Source organism: Arvicanthis niloticus, chromosome 6 (genome assembly GCF_011762505.2).
Source record: "Arvicanthis niloticus isolate mArvNil1 chromosome 6, mArvNil1.pat.X, whole genome shotgun sequence".
NCBI classification, from domain to species: Eukaryota; Metazoa; Chordata; class Mammalia; order Rodentia; family Muridae; genus Arvicanthis; species Arvicanthis niloticus.
In genome coordinates, this window is record NC_047663.1 from 25,046,517 (window position 1) to 25,068,198 (window position 21,682).

The following is a 21,682-nucleotide window of genomic DNA, read 5'->3' on the forward strand; positions in this document are numbered from 1 at the left end:
CCAACTTTTGAGAGAGGGTCTCACTATATACCTTTAGCTGGCCTGGATATATATACCCAGGCTGTCCTAGAACTCACAGAAATCTGCCTGCCTCTCATTTGTCTCTGCCATCTAGTATCTGAAGAGGCTATAAGAGAGGCTGGTTGGTTTTGTTTTTCAAGACAAAGTTTCTCTTTGTAGCCCTGGCTGTCCTGGAACTCAGAGATCTGCCTGCCTCTGCCTCCCCAGTGGATGTGTCTCCTGGAGTTGATTCTTGAAAGAAGCCCTAAGGCAACACATGGTGACACTGCTGAGGCCAAACCCTATTGGCTCCTTCTCTTTCAGCCTTGCTCCCTCAAACCCTGATGCCCCAGATCTCTGCATGTGTAGGAAGCCAGGGCACCTCTTGCTAAAACTTCCCTTTCTGTATGGATTGCTCTACAAACAATTCTGCCATGGAAATTAAGTGGGGATGTGAGGGGTATGAGGGAGAGAAAGGGACTAGAGACCAAACTCTAAGTGGGTAAAGGCGCTTACCATCAAACCTAACAACCTGAGTTCAAGTCCCAGGAAAGAGAGAACTGATTCCCACAAAGTTAACATTTGACTTCCAAATACTCACCCCAATAAATAAATAAATAAATAAAATATTAATTTTAAAATTCAGAAAACAAATAAAAAAGTAGGGAGGAGAGTGAGAGGGACTCGTTTTCACAAAGAAAGGATAAGTTAGGATGATAAGAAGAATATGGAGAGACAGAGGCAAAGTTGTTCTTTCCTTCTCTTCCTCTCTCACCCTACCCCATCCCTCAGTGCTGCTGTGCCTAGCTCTGAGGGCAGGAGGAGACTAGGGTCAGCAGGGGACTTCTCTACAAGTCTCCAGCTCTGCCACTGTCCCCGGGGTAGCCCAAAGGAGATAGCTTCATCCCTGGGCCTCTATCTACTCTTCTGTAAGGAAGTATCATTTCAGCTCTGAGGTTGAGCGATGGAGGGAGCAGGGGAGGCGTAACTCCAGGCAACTGCGTTCGCCGGCAATGGGTGTCTCTGCACTTTAGTGTCTGTATCTGAGAAGCAGGGATAAGAAGAGTCACCTGTACTTGGCTGTGGGATTCATTGAGATCACACGCAGGAAAAACATTTTACGAACTGCCAGCCTGCTAACAGGCTGATTCTAGCTCTCCTGGGCACTCTCTGCCCCACCTTTACCATTCCCCATCTCAACACCATTAAGCAGCAGTGTCAGGGGTGCCAGCGTCAGAGCACACTGCCAGGACATGCAGCTAGCTCTCTATTATGCTCATTGCACTTGCTGCTAGGAGGCCAAGGGGGGCAGAGGGGTAGCGAGAGGGACATGGATTCATCTCTGGTTGCTATGGTGCCCCAGGCCGGATTTGCCCATCTCTCCTAATGGAGCAAAGGGTAGAGAGAGGAGGGGGGTTGGGAAAGAACAACTGGTCCCCTCCCTTCCCCTCTTCTCTCTCTGGAGCAGATGTGGGGTGTGTGTCAGTGTATTGGATCAGAGGTAGAGAAAAGAGTAGTATGCCAGGATTAACAGGTTTTGAGATGGGGGGAACACTCTGAGTGAGGAGGGGCAGGGCCCTCATACCTATAACCAGAAGCTAACTGATGACGTTAGAGGGGGGGGAAACACAAAACAAAATAGGCTACAAGGTGCTGGGGTGGGGGAGAGAGAAGAGGAAGGGAGGGAGGGAGTGAGGAGAGAAGGTGTGGATTCAGACTGTATCCCAGCCTCTGTCTGCATTTCTGAGCCACCCAAACTCTAGACAGCCTAGCCTCCAGGGATCTGAAAGCTGCTGAAAAATGGATGCCGGGGCAGTGGTCATTTCTTCTCTTGCTTGGGCTCTTCTGAGCTGCTGTTTCCTCTGCAGTGGGGATCTAGGGAGCCAAAGGCCTTTGCGCTCTCTGCCTCCACTACCCTCCCAAGCCAAGTCAGGATCTGGGCCCACGTGGATGTCCCCGAAGGGGGCTGAGGCAGCCCTGGCTTTTCTCTACTCTGGAGACGTTCAGCAGCTATCAGGAGCAAACTGCAGCGAGAAGTATGAAGTCCGAGGGGCCGAAGGCAAAGCCGGGGTTCCCCCAGTCCTACAGAGAGCAGCGGGCACCCTGGCCCAGGCCGCCAACTTTCTCAACATGCTTCTACAAGCCAACGACATCCGGGAGTCAAGCGTGGAGGAGGATGTGGAGTGGTATCAGGCGCTCGTTCGCAGTGTGGCAGAGGGAGACCCGAAAGCCTACAGGGCTCTGCTGACCTTTAACCCTCCACCAGGGGCCAGCCACCTTCAGCTGGCCCTGCAGGCCACTCGGATGGGGGATGAGACTGTCCTTCAGGACCTGTCTGGGAACAAGGTACAGGAAGAGAATCCAGAAGAGGATCTGGATAGTCCTGTCCTCCAGAAGCGAGTACTGACCAATGACCTAAGGAGTCTTGACAGTCCCAAGTGGCCACGGGGGGATGGATACGTGGGGGACATACAGCAGGTGAAGCTATCTCCTCCCTTCCTGGAATGCCATGAAGGCAGGCTCCGTCCTGGCTGGCTAGTCACAGTCTCGGCCACGTTCTATGGACTCAAGCCAGACCTCACCCCAGAGGTCAGGTGAGTGAGTTTGGGAAGGAGTTGATGGATCTGTGAGGAGAAGGGGGCCACAAGTATACTGCACTATGCAGAGATAAGTTGGCAAGAACATGTGTATGTCTAGGGGGCACAGATGTGTGTATGCTTTCTGCTGTGTCTGTTTGCAGCTGGCACTGGGAATCTGTAACTATTAACACTCTCAGGTGTGCGTGCTGTGTATGAACCAGATAATTCATGCATATTTATCTGGACGTCTATTGGTTTGGTTATTGTTTTGTTTGTGTGTGTGTCTTCATTTTATTATGTTTTCTTATATTTTTGGTTGTGAGCCTTTAACGGCTGAGCCATCTCTCCAGCCCTATCATGTTTTCTAATAAGACGGTTTCTCACGTAGCCAAGGCTGATCTGTAATCCTGATCCCCCTGCCTCGGCTCACAAAGTGTCAGGATTGCAGGCATGTGCCTGGGTATCTGTTGATGCTGTTTATATGTTAAACACAATGAGTTCCTGTGAACATGTGTATCTACATATAAGTACATGTACATCTATTTATATGTGTGTGTACGTGTATGTGCGTGTGCGTGTGTGTGTGTGTGTGTGTGTGTATGTGCAGACGAGGACAGGTCTTGGTTCTCAGGTCTGAGGTACAGACTGAAGTTAAGACCTGAGGACTTGCTGGCAGTAATTATCCATGTTCCTGGCTTCTCAGAGAAACCACGTGGACACTCTAGGAGGCTTCCCAGGAGAAGAAAAATTCCTGGACAGGGACTTGGAAGCAGTGGCTTTTCTGTCCAGGAGTTGGCTGAGTCCCCAGTGTCATCGTCAATGACAAGGCTCTGGGTAGAGCAGGCCCCATTATCTTATCTAGGCTACCGCACTACTTTGTTATATTCCTCAAAGAACTGACTCTGCCTTCAGCTCGAGTAAAGGGTCAGTAGCCCCACTGGGAAGCAAAGGAGCACAGCAAGGTCAGGCTCTCAGCAGGCAGCCTTGCTTTTCCAGGTCTCTGCCCCCATGTATTGTTCCCAGTAGGCATCCTGGCTCCTTGCCAGAGCTCTCCCAATTCAGTCACGACAGAGTTCCTCCTTTCCAGGGCTCCTTTGCTGTGATCAGTTCAGACCTGACCTGGGCAGAGCAAAGGGGTGGCAAACAGCTGAGCTGTATGAGTCGTGTGTGTGTGTGTGTGTGTGTGTGTGTGTGTGTGTGTGTGTGTGATGTGTGTATGTACTGCAGCCTAGTGGGAGGGGGACTATCACCACAGAGACAGGCTTCATGGCACTGAAGTTCAGCAGTGTGTGTGCGTGTGTGTGCGCGTGTGTGTGTGTGTGTGTGTGTGTGTGTGTGTGTGTGTGTGTAAAGTGTGCAAACAAAGCCTGCACTGCCCCCATAGTCTGGCAGTCACCTCAACATCCCCACTGTGACCATAACTGCCAATTTGCTGCCCTAGGGGACAGGTGCAAATGGACATCGATCTCCAGAATGTGGACATCAACCAGTGTGCAAGTGGCCCGGGCTGGTATTCAAACACACACCTGTGTGACCTCAACAGCACCCAGGTAAGGAGGATTGGTCCAGTGAGCCCTGCCTTCATTCCCCTTTCCCATCACTGCCAAAGCCACCCTGACGTCTCAGGGCTTCAAGGTGGTCCCAAGTGATTGGCAGAGGTGAAAGCACAGGCTTTTGTAAAGCGAGGCTAATGTACAGCCTTCTCCATCCTTTCTACCTCTCCCCCAAAAAGCTGCTCTTCAAGCCCTTGAAACCTCAGTGTGCCTTCCTGCTTGCCCTTCACTCTGGTACTCAGCACTCCAGGATTATTTTTTATTATTATTATTCACTACTTTCTGTATGTGAGTCCAGTGTCACTGTCTTCAGCCACACCAGGAAGGGGCATCAGATCCCATTACAGATAGTTGTGAGCCACCAAGTGGTTGCTGGGAATTGAACTCTGAAAGAGCAGCCAGTGCTTTTAACTGCTGAGCCATCTCTCCAGCCCCCAGGATCCTCTTTAGGGCAACTTCTAAGACAGAAGCTTTCCTTCTCCTAGGCCACATGCTTCATGTCAACACAGCTCTGAGCTCCTCGTGGTACACAGAGTATGTTCCATTGGTATTCACGGATGTTAGTAGAATTGCTGGCTGGTGCAGGAGGAGGCTAGCCACAACTCAAAAAGGTCTGGGACTGTCGAAGGTGACAAACTCCAAGCCATCTGCAGGATCAAAGCTCTTTACCCTCAGAGATACCTATTCTCAGCCACTGACCTCAGCCATGTGCTCAGCTTCTCTGCCCACCTCTGAGGCCATGTGCTATCCCCCCTGCTGGGCAAACATCCATAAGGGAAGGTAGGATAAAGAGCTGAGTTTAGGGCTGAGAAGAGTAGACCTACAGTAAAGCTGGATGGTCCTGATGGGAGTTGCCCCTCTCTGGGAGTCTTTTTAACTTCCCTGTCTCAGGGTTACTGTTGTTGTGATGAAACACCATGACCAAAGCAACTAGGGGAGGAAGGGGCTTAGTTCACTCCCAGCTGTACAGAACAGCTCATCATTAAGGCCAGAGCAGGCAGGGAAGTCAAGCAGAGCAGGAACCTGGAGGCAGGAGCTGCTGGATGCAAAAACCATGGAGGGGTGCTGCTTACTGGCTTGTTCCATACGACTTGCTCAGCCTGCTTTCTTATAGAAGCCAGCACCACCAGCCCAGGGATGACTCCACCCACAATCATTAAGTAAGAAAATGCCCTACAGACAGATCTTATAAAGGCATTTTCTCAGTTGGGGATCTCTTCACTTTCGATAACTCTAGCTTGCGTCGAGATGACATAGACTCGGCCAGGCAGTGGTGGCTCACGCCTTTAATCCCAGCACTTGGGAGGCAGAGGCAGGTGGATTTCTGAGTTCTAGGCCAGCCTGGTCTACAGAGTGAGTTCCAGGACAGCCAGGGCTACACAGAGAAACCCTGTCTCGAAAAACCAAAAAAAAAAAAAAAAAAAAAAAAAAAAAAAAAAAAAAAAAAAAAAAAAAAAAAAAAAAAAAGACTGGGCTGGAGAGATGGCTCAGAGGTTAAGAACACTGTCTGCTCTTCCAGAGGTCCCAAGTTCAATTTCTAGCAACCACATGGTGGCTCATAACCATCTGTAATGAGATCTTGCGCCCTCTTCTGGCATGCAGGCATACATGCAGGCAAAAAACCGCTGTATACATAATAAATACATAAATCTTTTTTAAAAAATGACATAGACGCCAGGCGGTGGTGGCGCACGCCTTTAATCCCAGTACTTGGGAGGCAGAGGCAGGCGGATTTCTGAGTTCGAGGCCAGCCTGGTCTACAGAGTGAGTTCCAGGACAGCCAGGGCTACACAGAGAAACCCTGTCTTGAAAAACCAAAAAAAAAAAAAAAAAAAAAAAGACCTAGACTAGCTATCATATCTGTGTGTACCAAGTGGGGTGGGTCATGGGAACCCTGTGAAGGAGGATGTAGGAACACAAGGTATGATGGAGCTCTGAGCTCTCTGTGTCTTCACCTCCTGACTAAGTCTTGGGGAAATGAAAGCCAGTCTTGCTTCTTTAGGTCAAGATGTGTGACTTTAGGCAGTGACCTCTCTATCTTAGACGCGTTTCTGCCTCTGCAACATTGTATTTGATTCAATAAATACTAATAGAATGCCTACTCAAGAGCTAGGGACCAGGAAATAGGACTTGAGGTCCCTGCTACTGACAGTCTGAACAAAAGAGTTATGCATCCTGTACTCTTTTCTTGGATAACCCTTGAAAACAACAGGGATGGGAAAGTTTCCAGAGGAGGAAGGGCTGGGCAAGAACCACAGAAAGCTTCTGGTAAAATCTCCTACTGTAAACACAGAAGCCATGGATGGAGGGGACTCTTCGCAGCAGGGAAAGCTTTTGGAGAAAAACATCGTACAAACAAACGTCATTTGTCATCCCCACAGTGTGTCCCTCTGGAGAGTCAGGGTTTTGTCCTTGGCCGCTATCTCTGTCGCTGCCGACCTGGATTCTATGGAGCTAGTGGCTCTGGGGGTACGTAAGTGTGGAGAGGGTTAAGCAGAGGTTTTGTAAGCCAAGGTAAGTTGGGATGGAACATCTGTGGAAGAAAGGCAGGTTAAAGGTGACCCTGGGAGGAAGTGGAGCTTAGCAGGAGAAAGCCAAGAGGAGAGGCTGGGTGGGGTGGTGTAAACTTCTAGTCCCAGCACTTGGGAGGCTGAGGCAGGAGGACTGCCATGAATTCAAGGCCAGTTTGGGCTTTGTCTCAAGAGAAAAGTGGGGAGAGAGGGAGAAAGAGAAAGAGAGAGATCAGCAGGGCTCTTCGTAGGTGTCTTCCTTTTGAGAACAAACCCAAACACAAGAGACACATTAGCCTCAAACCTGGCGTCACTTCTCCCTGATACCCTGTCCTTCATGGGACATACCCCTTGGTTTTTATTCCTGGGGCCATCAGCTACAGGAGAGCATGAGCCCTCAGGACCCAAGGCTAAAACTTCAGGTATCTCCAGCCAAGTTCTCCTCCTTATACCCCCTCTTATTCTTTGCAGGGTTAGAGGAAAGTGCAACTCAGACTCCTGGGCAATTTGGGTCCCCACAAGGCAGCTTAGGGAAGCTGCTACGGTGCCACCCGTGTCCTGAGGGCTGCACCAGCTGTCTGGATGCCACACCGTGCCTGGTGGAGGAGGCCCTGGCACTGAGGACGGCAGTGCTGGCATGCCAGGCCTGCTGCATGCTGGCTGTATTCCTGAGTATGCTGGTCGCCTACCGTTGCCGAGGGAGCAAGGCAAGAAGCCCCCCCCCCCCCCCATCTTCCTCTACACACACATTCAACCCATCTCAAATAGAGAACTAAGTCTTGGGGAAATGAAAGCCAGTCTTGCTTCTTTACATCAAGATGTGTGACTTTAGGCAGTAACCTCTCTATCTTAGACGTGTTTCTGCCTCTGCAACATTGTATTTGATTCAATAAATACTAGTAGAATGCCTACTCAGTTCGAAATACTACACAGGCACTCTGTAAGAGAAGTAACCTGATCCCTGTGGCAGGGAGGAAGCAATGAGACAGGGCAAGGACGGATATGGTCGCCAGGTGCCTTGAGAGCTCGGAGAGGGGACTCAGTTATTCTGGAGGAGACAGCATGGGAGAAAGTGTGAAAGTGATGCTGGAGCCAGGCGTGAAGGTTAACTAGTTTTTACAGCGAAGAAAGGGGGAAATTTTATTCTAGATCAAGATCCGGTCTGACCCAAAGCTCGGAGAAATGCCAAAGGCCCTTTCTCCCTCCAGCAACCTCTGCTGTGAGCCGAGCTCGGTCCTTGGTGCAAGTATAGCTAGAGCCTGGGGTGAGGCTGAACAAGCGGCTGTGAACAGAGGGCGGGGCTAGTGCTGTATGGGGAAGCCCAGGGCCAGGTGAGCCTCCTGATAGACCCAGGTCAGGCTTGGTGCTCACACTCTGTTCACACCTATCTCCTCTGGGCTAGCAGAGGATCCGGGCATCTGGAATCGTCCTGCTGGAAACCATCCTTTTCGGATCCTTACTTCTCTACTTCCCGGTGAGTGTGTGACCTGTGGTCGCCTCTCTTCTTAATACCCCCACTCGCATGATGCTGGAGAGATGGCTCCGCGGTTAAGAGCACTGACTGCGCTTGCAGAGGTCCTGAGTTCAATTCTCAGCAACCACATGGTGGCTCACAACCATCTGTAATGGGATCAGGTGCCCTCTTCTGGTGTGTCTGAGGACAGTGACAGTGTACTCACATACACAAAAATTAAAAAAAAGAAATACCCCCACTCCCAAGCTATCCTCCCCCTCCTTTCAGAATCCTTCCTTTTTTTTTTTTTTTTTTTTTTTTTTTTTGGTTTTTCGAGACAGGGTTTCTCTGTGTAGTCCTGGCTGTCCTGGAACTCACTTTCCTAGGAAGATTTGGTAGTTTTACATCACCCCCACCCCCAGCTATTCTCAGAAAATGGCAGGCGGGCCTAGTGAGACTGGAAAGAGTTTTCTGATCTGCTGTGTGGTTTAGGACATTTTTTATTTAAACTCTGCACAAGGGAAATGAGAGGAGGCCTCCACCGTGGGGCTGCTGTGAAGACTGGTCATGTGACACGGTTCTAGACTGGAGTAAAGGCGGATGAGAACAGCTGTCTTTGTCCCTTTGCCACCAGGTGTTCATCCTGTACTTCAAGCCCAGCGTATTCCGCTGTGTTGCTCTCCGCTGGGTCCGGCTGCTGGGTTTTGCGGTCGTCTATGGGACCATTATTCTGAAGCTTTATAGGTAGGACCCTGACAGACCTCGCCACTGCTCTGCTCACCCCAGGCCACCCAGCTAGGTCATTCACACAGTGGAGTTTTTCAGTCAGACCTTTCCTAGTACCACCCTGCTGCAACCAGCCTCAGCTTTTCCATGTAGCTTTTGGAAAGGGCACTGAAGGTAAACACGTGGAGGGCTGGGAAGCTCTGGCCCCATCCTCCGTGTACCTTACTCCCCTCAGGGTGCTCCAGCTGTTTCTGTCTCGAACTGCCCAGCGGGGCCCGCACCCAAGCAGCGGGCAGCTGCTGCGGCGTCTGGGGCAACTCCTGCTGTTGGTACTGGGCTTCCTGGTTCTGTGGACAGCGGGGGTCCTGGAGCCAGGCATTCAGCACACACCTCTGGTGACCCGGGGTCACACTCCCACCGGTCGCCACTTCTACCTCTGTCACCATGACCACTGGGACTACATCATGGTTGTGGGTGAGCTGCTTCTGCTGAGCCTGGCCTCCTCTAGCCTCCGACTATTCACCTCCAGGGTGTTCCTAGTGCTAGCTCACCCTGGGTCTGGGCTGCCCTGCACTCTTGGTTTTGGAAAGGCTCAGCAGGCTGCTGGAGTGGTAAAGGATCTCTCTCCCCAATCTCCACAGCGGAAATGCTGCTGCTTTGTTGGGGCAGCTTCCTCTGCTACGCCACACGGGCTGTCCCCTCAGCCTTCCACGAACCGCGCTACATGAGTATTGCCCTGCACAACGAGATGCTGCTCTCCACCGCCTTCCACACCGCCAGGTGAGAACCAGCCCTTCTGCCTGAGACTCCTCCCACCTGGCTAACGGTCCCCACCTCCGGTGAGGGGTCCACCTAACAGGAATCTCTGCAATCCTGCTATGCCCAGCAGGACCCCACATATACCCTTCCTAGACCCCAGATCTCCATCAGAAGAGATGCCCAATCCACAAGAGGACGTTCCTAATTCCATGTCTAAATGTTTCATTTAGGACGTTCCTAATTCCATCCTAAATGTTTGTTTCCTCAAGCCCCTTGCTCTCTGCTTACTCCTCAGCCCTCAGCGCAGCAGGCCTGCTGCGGGCCCTGGGTCTGTGGCGGAAGCCGAGGCAAATCACAGGGTGGCCCCAACAGAGTCCTGAGCGCAGTGCTATCACCTGGGCAGGCAGAGGCGGTGGGGTGGAATCTCTTAGGAGGACTCCTCAGAAAATGAAATTAATGGGAACCTTGGGATATTTGTGATCCAGAGAGGAAGGAAAGCATGTTCTGCTGGTCACTGCCAGGCAGGGACTGGGGCTGGTGCTGGGTGTGGGTGTGGGTGTGGGGCAGGGGCAGGGGCAGGGGCAGGGGCAGGGGCAGGGGCAGGGGCAGGGGCAGGGGCAGGGGCAGGGGCAGGGGCAGGGGCAGGGGCAGGGGCAGGGGCAGGGGCAGGGGCAGGGGCAGGGGCAGGGGCAGGGGCAGGGGCAGGGGCAGGGGCAGGGGCAGGGGCAGGGGCAGGGTTAGTGAGGCGAGGCAGGCAGGCTGCTCCCACCTACGCTGATGATCCTGCCCCGTCTGGCCCTCAGGTTTGTGCTGGTTCCTTCCCTGCACCCAGACTGGACACTTCTCCTCTTTTTCCTCCATACCCACAGCACAGTCACAGCCACACTGGCTTTGATCTTCATCCCTAAGGTAAGGTCTTTCCCCTACTGCGTAAGGCAGGCAGTCCCTCAGCCCCTCGGTAAGGAGCACTATGGCCCTGATACCTCAGCACCCTCTCCAATCAAGAATGATGAGCATTCCCCCCCCCGCAAGGATTTGGTTGGGAAAGGAGCTAGTCCCTGATTCCAGATCCCTCGCAAGCAACAGAGCTGCGGATGGAAGAGGAGTGTTTGGGGGAGTTCTGCTGCTGCTGCTGCTGCTGCTGCTGCTGCTGCTGCTGCTGCTGCTGCTGCTGCTGTAGGGTTTGCTTTGGTTGGTTGGCTGGTTGGTTTTTTGAAACAAAGTTTCTTTGTATAGCTTTGGACGTCCTGGACCTAGCTCTGTAGAGCAGGCTGGCCTCTAAGTCAGATACCTGACAGCCTCTCTCTCCCAAGTGCTGGGAGCAAAGGTGTGGGCCATCATGTCTGATATCCTTTTAATGAAGCTGATAGACTCTGAAGGTGTGGAGAGCAGTTCACAGAGGCGGATAGAGACCTGAAGAAGGTGCCTAAGGACACTGTGCTGGTCACTGCTGAGGAGGAATGGCAGGGAGTAACATATGGAAGGAAGCCTTGGTTTCCAAACCAGGAAGGGGTGGGGGTGAAGACTCATGAGGTAAAGGTAGAGTAGGTTTGTCTCCCATCCCCTCTGCCTGTCTTGGCCAGTTCTGGAAGCCGGGGGCACCTCCCCGGGAGGAAATCTTGGATGAAGTGTATGAGGATGAACTGGACCTGCAGCGCTCAGGTTCCTACCTCAACAGCAGCATCGCCTCAGCCTGGAGTGAGCGCAGCCTGGACCCAGGGGACATTCGGGTAGGCTTCCCTTCCCTTTCCCCTCCCCCAGTTTCTTTGCTATCACTTTTTTTTTTTTTTAATTATTATTATCTGTTTGTCTGGTTTGGTTTTTCAAGACAGGGCATCTCTGTATCTCTATGTGTCAGAACCCTGGCTATCCTGAACTTGCTTTGTAGACCAGGCTGGCCTCACAGATATCTGCCTGCCTCTGCCTTCCGAGTGCTCAGCCTTGATACCACCTTTTAAGGACTGAGCAGAGGAACACAGCTGTGCTTGGGATACCACTGAACCGCCCCCAAGGCCTCCCTCCCTTCAAGACTGTACCTCCCTTTTCTGCTACCCTAGACTCCTCTAATATACAACAGTATTGAAATGAGCCCCCAAAACCCAGATGCCCAGGCTCTGAAGGCCCAGGCCCAGCCAAGAGTGAACTCTTAATCCCATGCCATCATGGGGTAGAGACAGACTAGAAAAGCCTTGAGTTCCTGGAAAAATAGAGTGGCAACCAGGATCCCCTTTCTTTAGTGTGCCTTAGGAAAAAGCAGCTTTCTGGAGAATAGCTCTGAAGAGGCAAGCTCCCTCTTATTTTTCTTCTCAAGGGCATTGTATAGAGCCAGGGGTTGGGAGAAATCAGAAGACATTGTGGTTTTATAAATAACCCAAGGCAAAGAAGCCATCTTGGGAAGCCACCTACCTACCTTTCACATCTCCCAGCAGCCTCTGCAGATCTCCCCACAGCCTCCTCGTCTTCTGAGCCCTGCCTAGTCTACCTCTGTGCTCCTCTCTGAACCAAAGCCACACACCACTTCAGTCCCTCCCTTTCTAGACTGCAAGCCAATCTTTCTTGCTTTTGGGGGAGAAATTCAGAACACAAAAGTCTTCATTGACCCTGGTGTGTAGCAGTCTTCCACCCACCTCCTAGAGTGCCCAAAGGACCTGAAGATGCAGAGGTGCCAAGCATGGTGGCACATGCCTTTAATCCCTGCACTTGGGAGGCAGTGATAGGTAGATGAAGGGCAGCCTGGTCTACAGAGTGAGCTCCAGGACAGTCAGGGCCACAGATAGAAACTTTGTCTCAAAACAAACAAAGAAACAAACAAACAAAACAGAACAAACCAAAACCCCAATGATGCAGAGACACAGCAAGAGGTCAATAAAATAGCTTTGAGATACAGGTGGGTTAGAAGTCTCATGCTCAGCCCTTCCCCTGATGCTGGACATTTCCCAAGAGATCACAGTGCCCCAGAGACATGAGAACACTCTGAACCGTGAGGGCTAAATGGAACCAGATCAGAACCAGCTTGGCTCTGGTCTTGCAGCAACAGAGTGGTGAATTCTAAGTTTAAGAAACAAGAGCGGGATACAACTTGGTAGAGAAGTGATTCCCCAGAGAGAACAGTTTAACAGGGAGGGGGCAGGGGTGGCAAGGAGGAGAGCACTGTTGGTGGGAGGTAGGCTCATTCATCTCAGAGGTGGCTCTGCTGCTGGCCCCCTTCCTTACAGGATGAGCTGAAGAAGCTCTATGCTCAGCTAGAGGTCCAAAAGACCAAGGAGATGGCTGCTAACAACCCCCACCTGCCCAAGAAGCGGGGCAGCTCACGCCAGGGATTGGGACGTTCTTTCATGAGATACCTGGCTGAGTTCCCAGAGGCCCTGGCTAGGCAGCACTCTCGGGACTCAGGCTCTCTAGGCCTCAGCAGCCTGCCAGGCTCTTCTCGACGAAGACTCCTCAGCTCCAGCTTTCAAGAAACAGAGAAGCCACCAGCCCTCCGCAAGACCCGCAGCACTTATGACCACCACAGGGAGTATAACACTCCTCCGTTTGATTCCATGCTGAGACGGACCCTGTCCAAGAAGGCCTCACCAATAGAGGGCCAAGAGTCGGTGGAGGGGCCTCCAGCCCTGGGCTTCAGGTCAGCTAGTGCTCACAATCTGACAGTGGGAGAAAGACTCCCTAGAGCCAGGCCCATCTCCCTGCAGAAGTCACTCAGTGTGGTGGCTGGCTCCAGGGAAAAGGCTCTGCTTGTGGCCAGTCAGGCCTACCTGGAGGAAACCTATCGGCAGGCAAAAGAGAGAGAGGAAAGAAAGAAGGCTGAAGCAGCCATGGTGAGCCCGGTGCGGAAGCCATCGACCAGAAGGCTGGAACGGCCTCTAAGGGCTCCTCTGTCGGCCCCACCTTCTCCTGCCAAGAGCAGCAGTATGGACAGCTCTCAGACCTCTGGGAGGCCTCATGAAGAGGCTGGGAGAAGGCTGCCTCACCCACCCATCCGGCATCAGGTCTCCACACCCATCTTGGCTCTGTCCGGGGCCTGCCTGGGAGAGCCAAGAATGTTGTCGCCCACCCCAGTCTCCACATTGCCTCCTGTTCTGTTGCCAGCTCCAGCCCCACCCACCGCCCCTGTTCTGGCACCAGTCTCAAAGCCCCCCCAAAGCCCCTCCCTTCTCACTTTCATCTGCCCCTGGGAGAATGCAGAACTGCCAGTCAAGAAAGAAAATGTGGTCCAGGAAGGCCCTGCAGGGCCAGAGCGAAGCGGCCACTCACCTGCCTCAGCTCGTACCAAGATCTGGAGGGCCCTGTCTGTGGCAGTGGAGAAAAAGGGGACTGGAGAGAGTGAAACCCTCACAGAGGGTGGACATGTCCAAGGGGAAGCAGATGATATGGATGAGGAAAAGCCCAAGGTCTTCTCAAAATCCCACAGCCTTAAGACCCCTCTGCAGCAAGGTTCTGTGCGCAGCCTGGGCCTGGCCATCAAAGCTCTGACCCGGTCTAGGAGCACCTACAAAGAGAAGGATGGTGGGGAGGGCACCCCTGAGGCTGAGAAGGGAAAACCCACAGAGATGAGCACAGGGGCTCCACCCCGATCTCCCAGGCTTGGCCGGCCTAAAGCAGTGACCAAACAGGCTGCCCTCACCCCCTGTGAGGATGAGGAGTCCCTCCAGAACCAACAGAATGCTCACACCAGCAGAATGCTCCACGTTTGTCAAAAGGAGGGCAGCCAAGAGCAAGAAGATAGAAATAAGAGCGCGTCCCAGGGTCCAGGGGAGCAGAAAGTTGAGAGAACTGGTAAAATAGCGCTTGCCACACTGAGGCAAGTTTTTGGGGAGAAAAATGCTGAGCAAGTGAAGGAATCCCCTGTGGGGTACCAAGAGGTGTCCAACCTTGCCCTCCAGCCCCTAGGCAGTGCTGACCACAGGGTGGCAGAGATGTGCCCCTGGGAAGTAACTGAATCTGAATCAGGAATGGGTCTGCCAGAGAGTGTCAACAAGGCCAAAATCTGCTCCTGGGAGGGGACTGAAGGAGGAGGTCTTGAGAAGAAGCCATCAAGACAAATACTGAGTAGATCATGGGAAGAGAGAGAGAAAGTCCCAGGGGAGTCAGGGCCTGAAGGTGTGAGTGCCATTACTCGGAAGAAGCCAGAGAGGCTGGTCCGGAGCCAGGAGGCAGTATGTCCTTGGGAAAGCCCCGACTCTGGAGGTCTGTCTCCTCAGTTAGTGCATCAGAATTCTGACAGAAGCAGGGGCCTGTCTGTGGTAGTCAGCAAAGGAGAAAAGCATCCAGAGGCTCTTTCGCCCCATGCTGCCAAGGCAGAACTGTGCCCGTGGGAGATGACGGATGTGGAGGACGGAACTTCTGCTCAGAGGTTACAGGAACTCCCTGAAGAAAGGCAGAAATCCCCCAAGAAGGCAACCTTCTGGAGAGGACAGAATCTGGGCAGAGACCTGGTGTCTCTTTGTCCGTGGGAAAGTACTGATTTTAGGGGCCCTTTAGCTGTCTCTCTTCAAGCCCCAGGAAGCTCAGGGAGCTTTGGCAGTGGCTTTGCAGAGGTGTGTCCATGGGAGGCAGGAGATAGATCTAATGACAAGAAAGCTGAGGTCTGTCCCTGGGAGCTGGCGGAGAAGCTATCAGGTACAGAAGCACCGAATCAGGGAACAGATGGGGAATCTCTCCCAGGAAAGGAGACAGCCTCCAGAGAGGGGTACTTGGCAGAGACAAGGGAGCAAACTGTGAGGGCAAAGCCTATAGTCCATCAACGGCAGGAGCCAGTGTGCCCCTGGGAGGATGAGGTGCCTGAGCAGTCCAGCCCACATCCAGACAACTCTTCCTCCAAGGCTGGTGAGAAATTCCTAAGCCATGGGGGCAGCCAGGTACTGCAAGTGTGTCCTTGGGAAGCCGTCAAGCCACAGAAAGAGCAGGCAACACCTTCAACAGCAGAAATCTGTCCCTGGGAACTAGATGGACGAACAGAGGACAGGACATCAGAACATGCTCCAAAAGAAAGAGAAGTTAAAAAAGATGAGGAGAAAATGCCTAGAAGAGCAAGAACCCAAGCACAGGAAGAGGCTGAAGGGCAGATCCAAAAGCAGGAAGCCATCTGCCCCTGGGAGAGCATAGACCATGCTAGCACTCCACAAAGAGACACAGAGAAACCCCAAGTCACTCTCCAGCGGCAAGGCAGCATGGGGGGCATAACTGCTGAGATCTGCCCCTGGGAAGTGGAAGAGACAGCGGAGAAGGCCAAGATCTGCCCCTGGGAAGTGGGTACTGGGGCTGGAGAGGAAAGGTCTGTTGGAGCTGAAGCCTCTGGGATCCCTCTAAATGGTGCAGGTCAGACTTCTGCAGATTCTGGACCCAGGCAGGTAGCTGCTAGTGCTACGAAGAAGCCAGAGAGGTTGAGCTCGGAGAAGGAGGTGGTCTGTCCTTGGGACAGCTTGAGTCCAGGGGACTCCTCTCAGCAGCCAGACACTCTGAACACTGAGAAAGTAAAGGATGAGCTCCAGGGACACGTGAGCTCCAGGCCCATAGAGGTGTGTCCTGGGGAAGCAGAGGAAGTTCCTATCAGTGAAAAGGCCAAGATCTGTCCCTGGGAATTGAATGAAGGGACTGTGGGAAAAGGACTGGAGCATGAGACGGGGAGTGAGCCAGCACAGCAAGGGAGAAAGAATCTAGAAAAGGCAGGAGTTCCCTTCCAAGACAAAGACACATCAAAGGAGGACACAAAACTCTGCCAGGAAGAGGAAGCTATCTGTCCTTGGAAGGACAAGGATTTGAGGAAGCCACCTGTCCAGGTCTCCAAGGTCTTAGACTTGCCCCTCAGCACCATTAGTCAGGCTGCAGAGGGACAGTCCTTGGAAGCAAGTGACAGGCCATCAGAGAAGGGAGACCTGAGACAAGACCTGAAGACCCAAGGAAAAGCTCCAGCTTTAAAATCACAGGTCTCTATTGATGGAGGAGGAGCAAGCTCTGAACTCCAGCCTGTGGATCTTCAGGAAAGCATGGTACCAGCAGGCTTCTCCTCCCAGCCACACAGTGAGTGCCCTGACGAACCTAGAGCCAGCTCCCAGACACTGGTCAGCGCGGGGGTTGGGGCTGCTGAGGTGTGTCCATGGGATGTTCCTGACCCGGATCTGTGTAAACCTGACAGTAACACCAAGGTTGAGCTCTGTCCCCAGAAGATGACTGGGAGAGTTACAGAGACAGAGACATCAAGACAAGATGAAAAGGAGAAGTCTCAAGAGGAGAAAGAAAGAACCCCTGAGAAACGAGATCATGAAGGTGTGGCAGTTCAGAAAACACCACAGACCAGCAACTTTGGGAAGCAGGAAGCTATGTGTCCCAGGGAGAGTCAGGACTTTAGGGTGCAAGCAGCTACAGATGCTTCTGGTAGGAGCAAAGGCGAATCTGAGAAAGTGTGTCCTGGGGGAGTAGAAGAGGTTCCTTCTACCAAGAAAGCTGAGATCTGCCCCTGGGAGGCAGGTCCAGGAACAGTAGGGGAGGGGGCATTGGACCTGGGGCAGGATGGAGAGTCACAGGGGGCCAAAGGGGCTGAAAGACACTTCTTAAAAGCAGCAGAGTCTGTCTACCCCTCAGAAGGCTCAGTGTCAGTGGGGCTCTTCCCCCAGGAAGACACTGTGGACACAGACCACCCCAGGGTCAGTCTCCATGGTGCAAGCAGCCTAGGGAAAGGGCTAGCAGAACTATGTGTATGGGAAGTCACAGACCCGGAAGGAAATAAAATCAAAGGCACCATAGCAGACATCTGTCCATGGGAGGAAACTAGAGCCCAGTCTGATGAATCTAGCCTCCTGGCTCTACAAGTAACCCAGGCAAATGTGCCTGCTGCCCCTGAGAAATCAATTTGCCTCTCAGTACACAGACCGTTGGAGAGCTTTCTCCCAGGGAGCAAGAGTATCCGCCCAGATGCCTGCAAGCCACCTGGTACTTTCCCTCTGGAAGGTGTCAGAGAACAAGAACCTTTGGAATTTGAGCCTGTAGCCAAATTAGATCTAAAGTCAAGTCCCAAAGACACAGAGGCTCCAGAGTCTTTGTCCTTAATTGAAGACCAAGGACAAATGGCTTCTGAAGCACAAGCTGGAGAACTCAGCCCTCCACCTGACTATCCTTGGGACTGTGAATGATAGCACCGTGGTGGGGTCAGAACTCCTTCAGGACTCTTCCTGTGTTCCAGTGTTCCCAAAGAACTAACTCAAAGATGCTTGGATACCTCCTCTGCCCAGGAGGCCAGATGCCAACCCATTCAGAAGGAACTGTAGGGGAAGGGTTGGACCCCAGGGGACATTCCATCCTCCTCACTTTTCTCTCTCTCTGCTTCAGGAAACAAAAACTAGACCTTCACCTTCTAAAGAATTCTGCCATCCGTCCAGAGTACCAGATACAACTGTTCAAATTGGAATTCTCACATTTACCCAAGGTAGCAACAAACTAAACCATTTAAGACAGTAGCAATCCAGGGACTGTGGGCAAGAGAAGGCTACAGGGCCATGTAATTCAGGATGAAAGACGGGGCTGGAGAGATGGCTCAGTGGTGGAGAGCAGACACTGCTCTTGCACAGGACCCAGGATTGGAACTCAACAGCCAAGACAATTGGCTTATAACCACTCGCAATTCCAGCTTCAGGGGATCTTCCAATTTCTTCTTCTGATCTCTGGTCTTCTTCTGGTCTCTCATGTGCACATATATCCCCACAGAGACAGACAGATAGACACACACACACACATATACACACAAAATTAAAATAAATATTTATAAAATGAAAGCTAACTCAGAGGAAAACAAAGATAAAATATGTATCTGGAAAAAGTCTCACAGGCCTAGACTTTGCCCCTCTCCCCACCCCTTTCCCTGACATATGATCCCATGGAGCCCAGGCTGGTCTAAAACTCAGTATGTAGCTAAGGCTGACCTTAATCTTCTGGTCCTCCTGCATCCTCTTCTGGGGTCCAGGATTATAGGTTTGCATCACCATGGCCAGTTTACTCAGTGGTCACAGAGCTTCCTGTATGCTAGGCAAGCACGCTGTCACTATATCCCCAGCCTTTGTCTTTCTGTGGGTACATGTGGTGCAGGGAACTGAACCCCAGTCCTCAGGAACACTAAGCAAGCAACCTACCATTAAGTCACATCCCCAGGTCAAGGCCCTGATCTTTTTTTTTTTTTTTTTTTTTTTTCCGAAACAGGGTTTTCTCTGTATAGCCAAGGGCCTGGTCTTTTGACTTCATTCTTCCATTTCTGCTTTACTACTTCTCACATGTGCCCTGGCTGTTGGCTGAAGTAGCAACAGTCAGACGCTCTGACATTTATGTCATAGCTGGCATTCAAAGTGATGACAGAGAACAGAGAAGGAAAGTCGCTCTCTCAGGGCCCTCCCTACACTGGACAAGGGGTTCTTCCTTCCTGATGTCCCCGGTAAACCTCTTCCCATCTTCCTGCTCCAGCTCTTGCCAAGTCCAAGGTCCACCTCACTGCCTCCTCCTCCTCATCTTTCTGTATTCAGCAAGGGGACTCCCCCCTTTTTAGTAAATGTAACTGGAGCCAAGGGGAAATCTCTGGTTCTCAAGTGAAAACCATTGTAAGTCACTCATACTCCTTCCTGAAGGAGCCTGAGACAGAAAAGAGGTTCTGGACAGTCAGAATCCCAACCACTATCAGAAAGAGTAGCGCTCCCCAGGGCCGGGAAAAGCACCTTGTGAGTACAAAGCCTCTTTCTTAGCTGTCCGCTCTCAGCTTGGCTCTCCTCTCCAAAGTTCAGGCTACCTTGCTGAAGCAGTGTGAGATGACAGGGTTGGTGTCAGATGATGTTACCAGATGGAAACTAGGAAGGAGAAAACTTATACAGACGTTCAGGCTTGAGAGAAGGAGACGGGGTGAAGACAGGTAGGCTGATGTGGAAGAGCCGACAGGGGCATTGAAGACACCTATATCACTGACTATAGTGATATAGGTGCTGTTTAAGAGCTGAAAAATTTAAATGAGACCAAATGCTGGGCAAGAAAAACAGGAGACTATATGCAAACGCTGAGCAGATACAGAGCCTCACGGAGAAAAGCAGCCGGATGCTCCATTTCCAAAAGGAAACGGAAGAGAGTCACCTAGTCTCCTTTGGGGGCTAGTTGCCCTCATTCCCACACTAAGCCCTCCTACCTACCCAGATCTGCACCAGGTTTCTTCACTGTATTGTTCTGGGCTGTGGCTACCTGACCCTACAGCTTCTGAGCCAAGGTAGACTTCACTAACTATGCACCCCAGAGCAATCCCACTGAGTCTGTTCTAGCTGGAAAGAGCAAAGTTATCCCCATAGTCACTGTTATAAATCACCACCCAGAAAAATAATAAAGAGTGCTTGTTTCTCAGCTCCTGTGGTCGACTCCAGCCTATTTATACTGGTGGTTTTGTCAACAGAGGGACAGCGGGACAGAACTAACTGTACCTGCTCCGAGGCCGCCCTATGCCCTACAGGACTTGGAGTGAGGTGGTCCAGTTTATTCTCTGCCAGTGTTAACAGATGCTCTCTGCCTTGCTCTCCAAGCCAACCCTTCACATCTGGGGCCATTTGCTCAGCTGGATTTGGTCCCAGAGGAAATGAAATTGCACTTATCCTCTGGCTTCCTGGTGGCAGCTAGTGCTTAGCTGAGATTTAGGATTATCTAGAGACCCCAGTCAGATCCATGGCAATGGATGAAATAGCTTATCTGAATCACCATTTTTCATAAATGCAAGAGAAATCAATGTTAACATTTGCCTACTAAGTGAGTTCTTTTGTTTCTCTGCTTCTCTTCCCTGCTGGGATTATCTCCCTTCCTTCTTACTCCCTGGCTATGGATCCAGCTCAAAACACCTCTTATTTTGCCTTAATCCAGGGCTCAGGCAAATAGGATATGTCCAAGCCCCACTTGGACAGTAATGCTGCAAAATGATGCACATTTTAAGCCTGGAGGATTGAGACTAAACAGTGTGAGACTGGCTGCCTCAGAGTAGCCCACCAGGTCTCATGCCTGAGTATATATATATATACCTGTCTCTGTCTCCTCAGTCTATACACATGCTGTTATAAAAACACAAGGCTCGGACCAGGGAGGTGGCTCAATGGGTTAAACTGTTTTGTTGTGCAAACTTGACAAAAATTCAATTCTTAGAATCCACACTGGAAAGCAAAATTTGTCCTCTGACCTTCGTCTGAAAGCTGTATCACATACATATTCACAGTCAAACACTCCTGCACACATAATAAATAAGTGATAAATAATAACATTGATAAATGAATGATACCCCCCCCCCCGTCAGGCCTCCCTGTTTAAAGCTTTGCTGGGAGGGCAGGTTTGGAGAAATGACAGCTAGGTTACTTATTCCTGACCCAATTGCAGCTTCTTTTACCCTACTCTAGACAGATTAACTCTGACCTGAAGTGAGAGAGAAAATTTTAGTCTGGAGAAAAATTAAGTATGAGAATTTAGGCTCTCATTTTTCCTGTGTTACTGAACCTGGAGCCTCATACATGCAAAGCCAGTACTCTACCTATTAAGCTGTATCTCCTGCAGGCCCTGTTTTTAAACAAGAATTCACTGGGTGGTGGAACTCAAAAGCACTATGAACCAAACCCATGGGTGGAAAACTAAGATTCCCCTTGTCATGTGCAGATATCCCAGGACACTGAGCACCAACCCCTCGCCCCTTCTCCAAGCAGCCCCCATGGAACAAGGACTGGGCTGCTGCACTGTACACTGGCTTGCTCTCAGGTCTGGGCTGGAAGGCATAGTCAGCATCTTTGTGAGTTATAAGCAATCAGGACCAAATCTTACTGATTTCCTAAGTACCAACCCTGCCTTGTCCCTGCATCGTCCTAAACTTCCTGTAGCCGCCCAGTGGTTTTTAGGGTTTTTTGTTTGTTTGTTTGTTTTAAGATAGGGTCTCACTAGGCTGGAGAGACGGTTCAGTGGTTAAGAGCATTGGCTGTTCTTCCAGAGGTCCTGAGTTCAATTCCAATTCCCAGCAACCACATGGTGGCTCACAACCATCTGTAATGGGATCTGATGCCCTCTTCTGGTGTGTCTGAAGGCAGCTACAGTGTACTCATATACATTAAAAAAAAAAAA

At 51.4% G+C, this 21,682-nt stretch overlaps 1 protein-coding gene across 2 annotated transcripts; it reads left to right on the top strand.

Annotated features, from left to right (window-relative positions):
• The first annotated feature begins 1,654 nt into the window (after nucleotides 1–1,654).
• Gpr179 (G protein-coupled receptor 179) lies at nucleotides 1,655–19,942 on the top strand. Of its 2 annotated transcripts, none has more exons than XM_034505465.2 (11): nucleotides 1,655–2,594; nucleotides 4,021–4,129; nucleotides 6,514–6,601; nucleotides 7,114–7,349; nucleotides 8,048–8,116; nucleotides 8,730–8,839; nucleotides 9,057–9,295; nucleotides 9,463–9,601; nucleotides 10,384–10,489; nucleotides 11,164–11,310; nucleotides 12,796–19,942. In XM_034505465.2, the coding sequence occupies exons 1-11, from the start codon at nucleotides 1,801–1,803 to the stop codon at nucleotides 17,707–17,709; spliced, it is 6,951 nt and encodes a 2,316-aa protein (XP_034361356.1). In that variant the 5' UTR covers nucleotides 1,655–1,800; the 3' UTR covers nucleotides 17,710–19,942. The 2 variants fall into 2 exon arrangements, with proteins under 2 accessions (XP_034361356.1, XP_076791999.1); XM_076935884.1 differs by having other exon boundaries at nucleotides 10,450–10,489.
• Nucleotides 19,943–21,682: the final 1,740 nt, after the last annotated feature.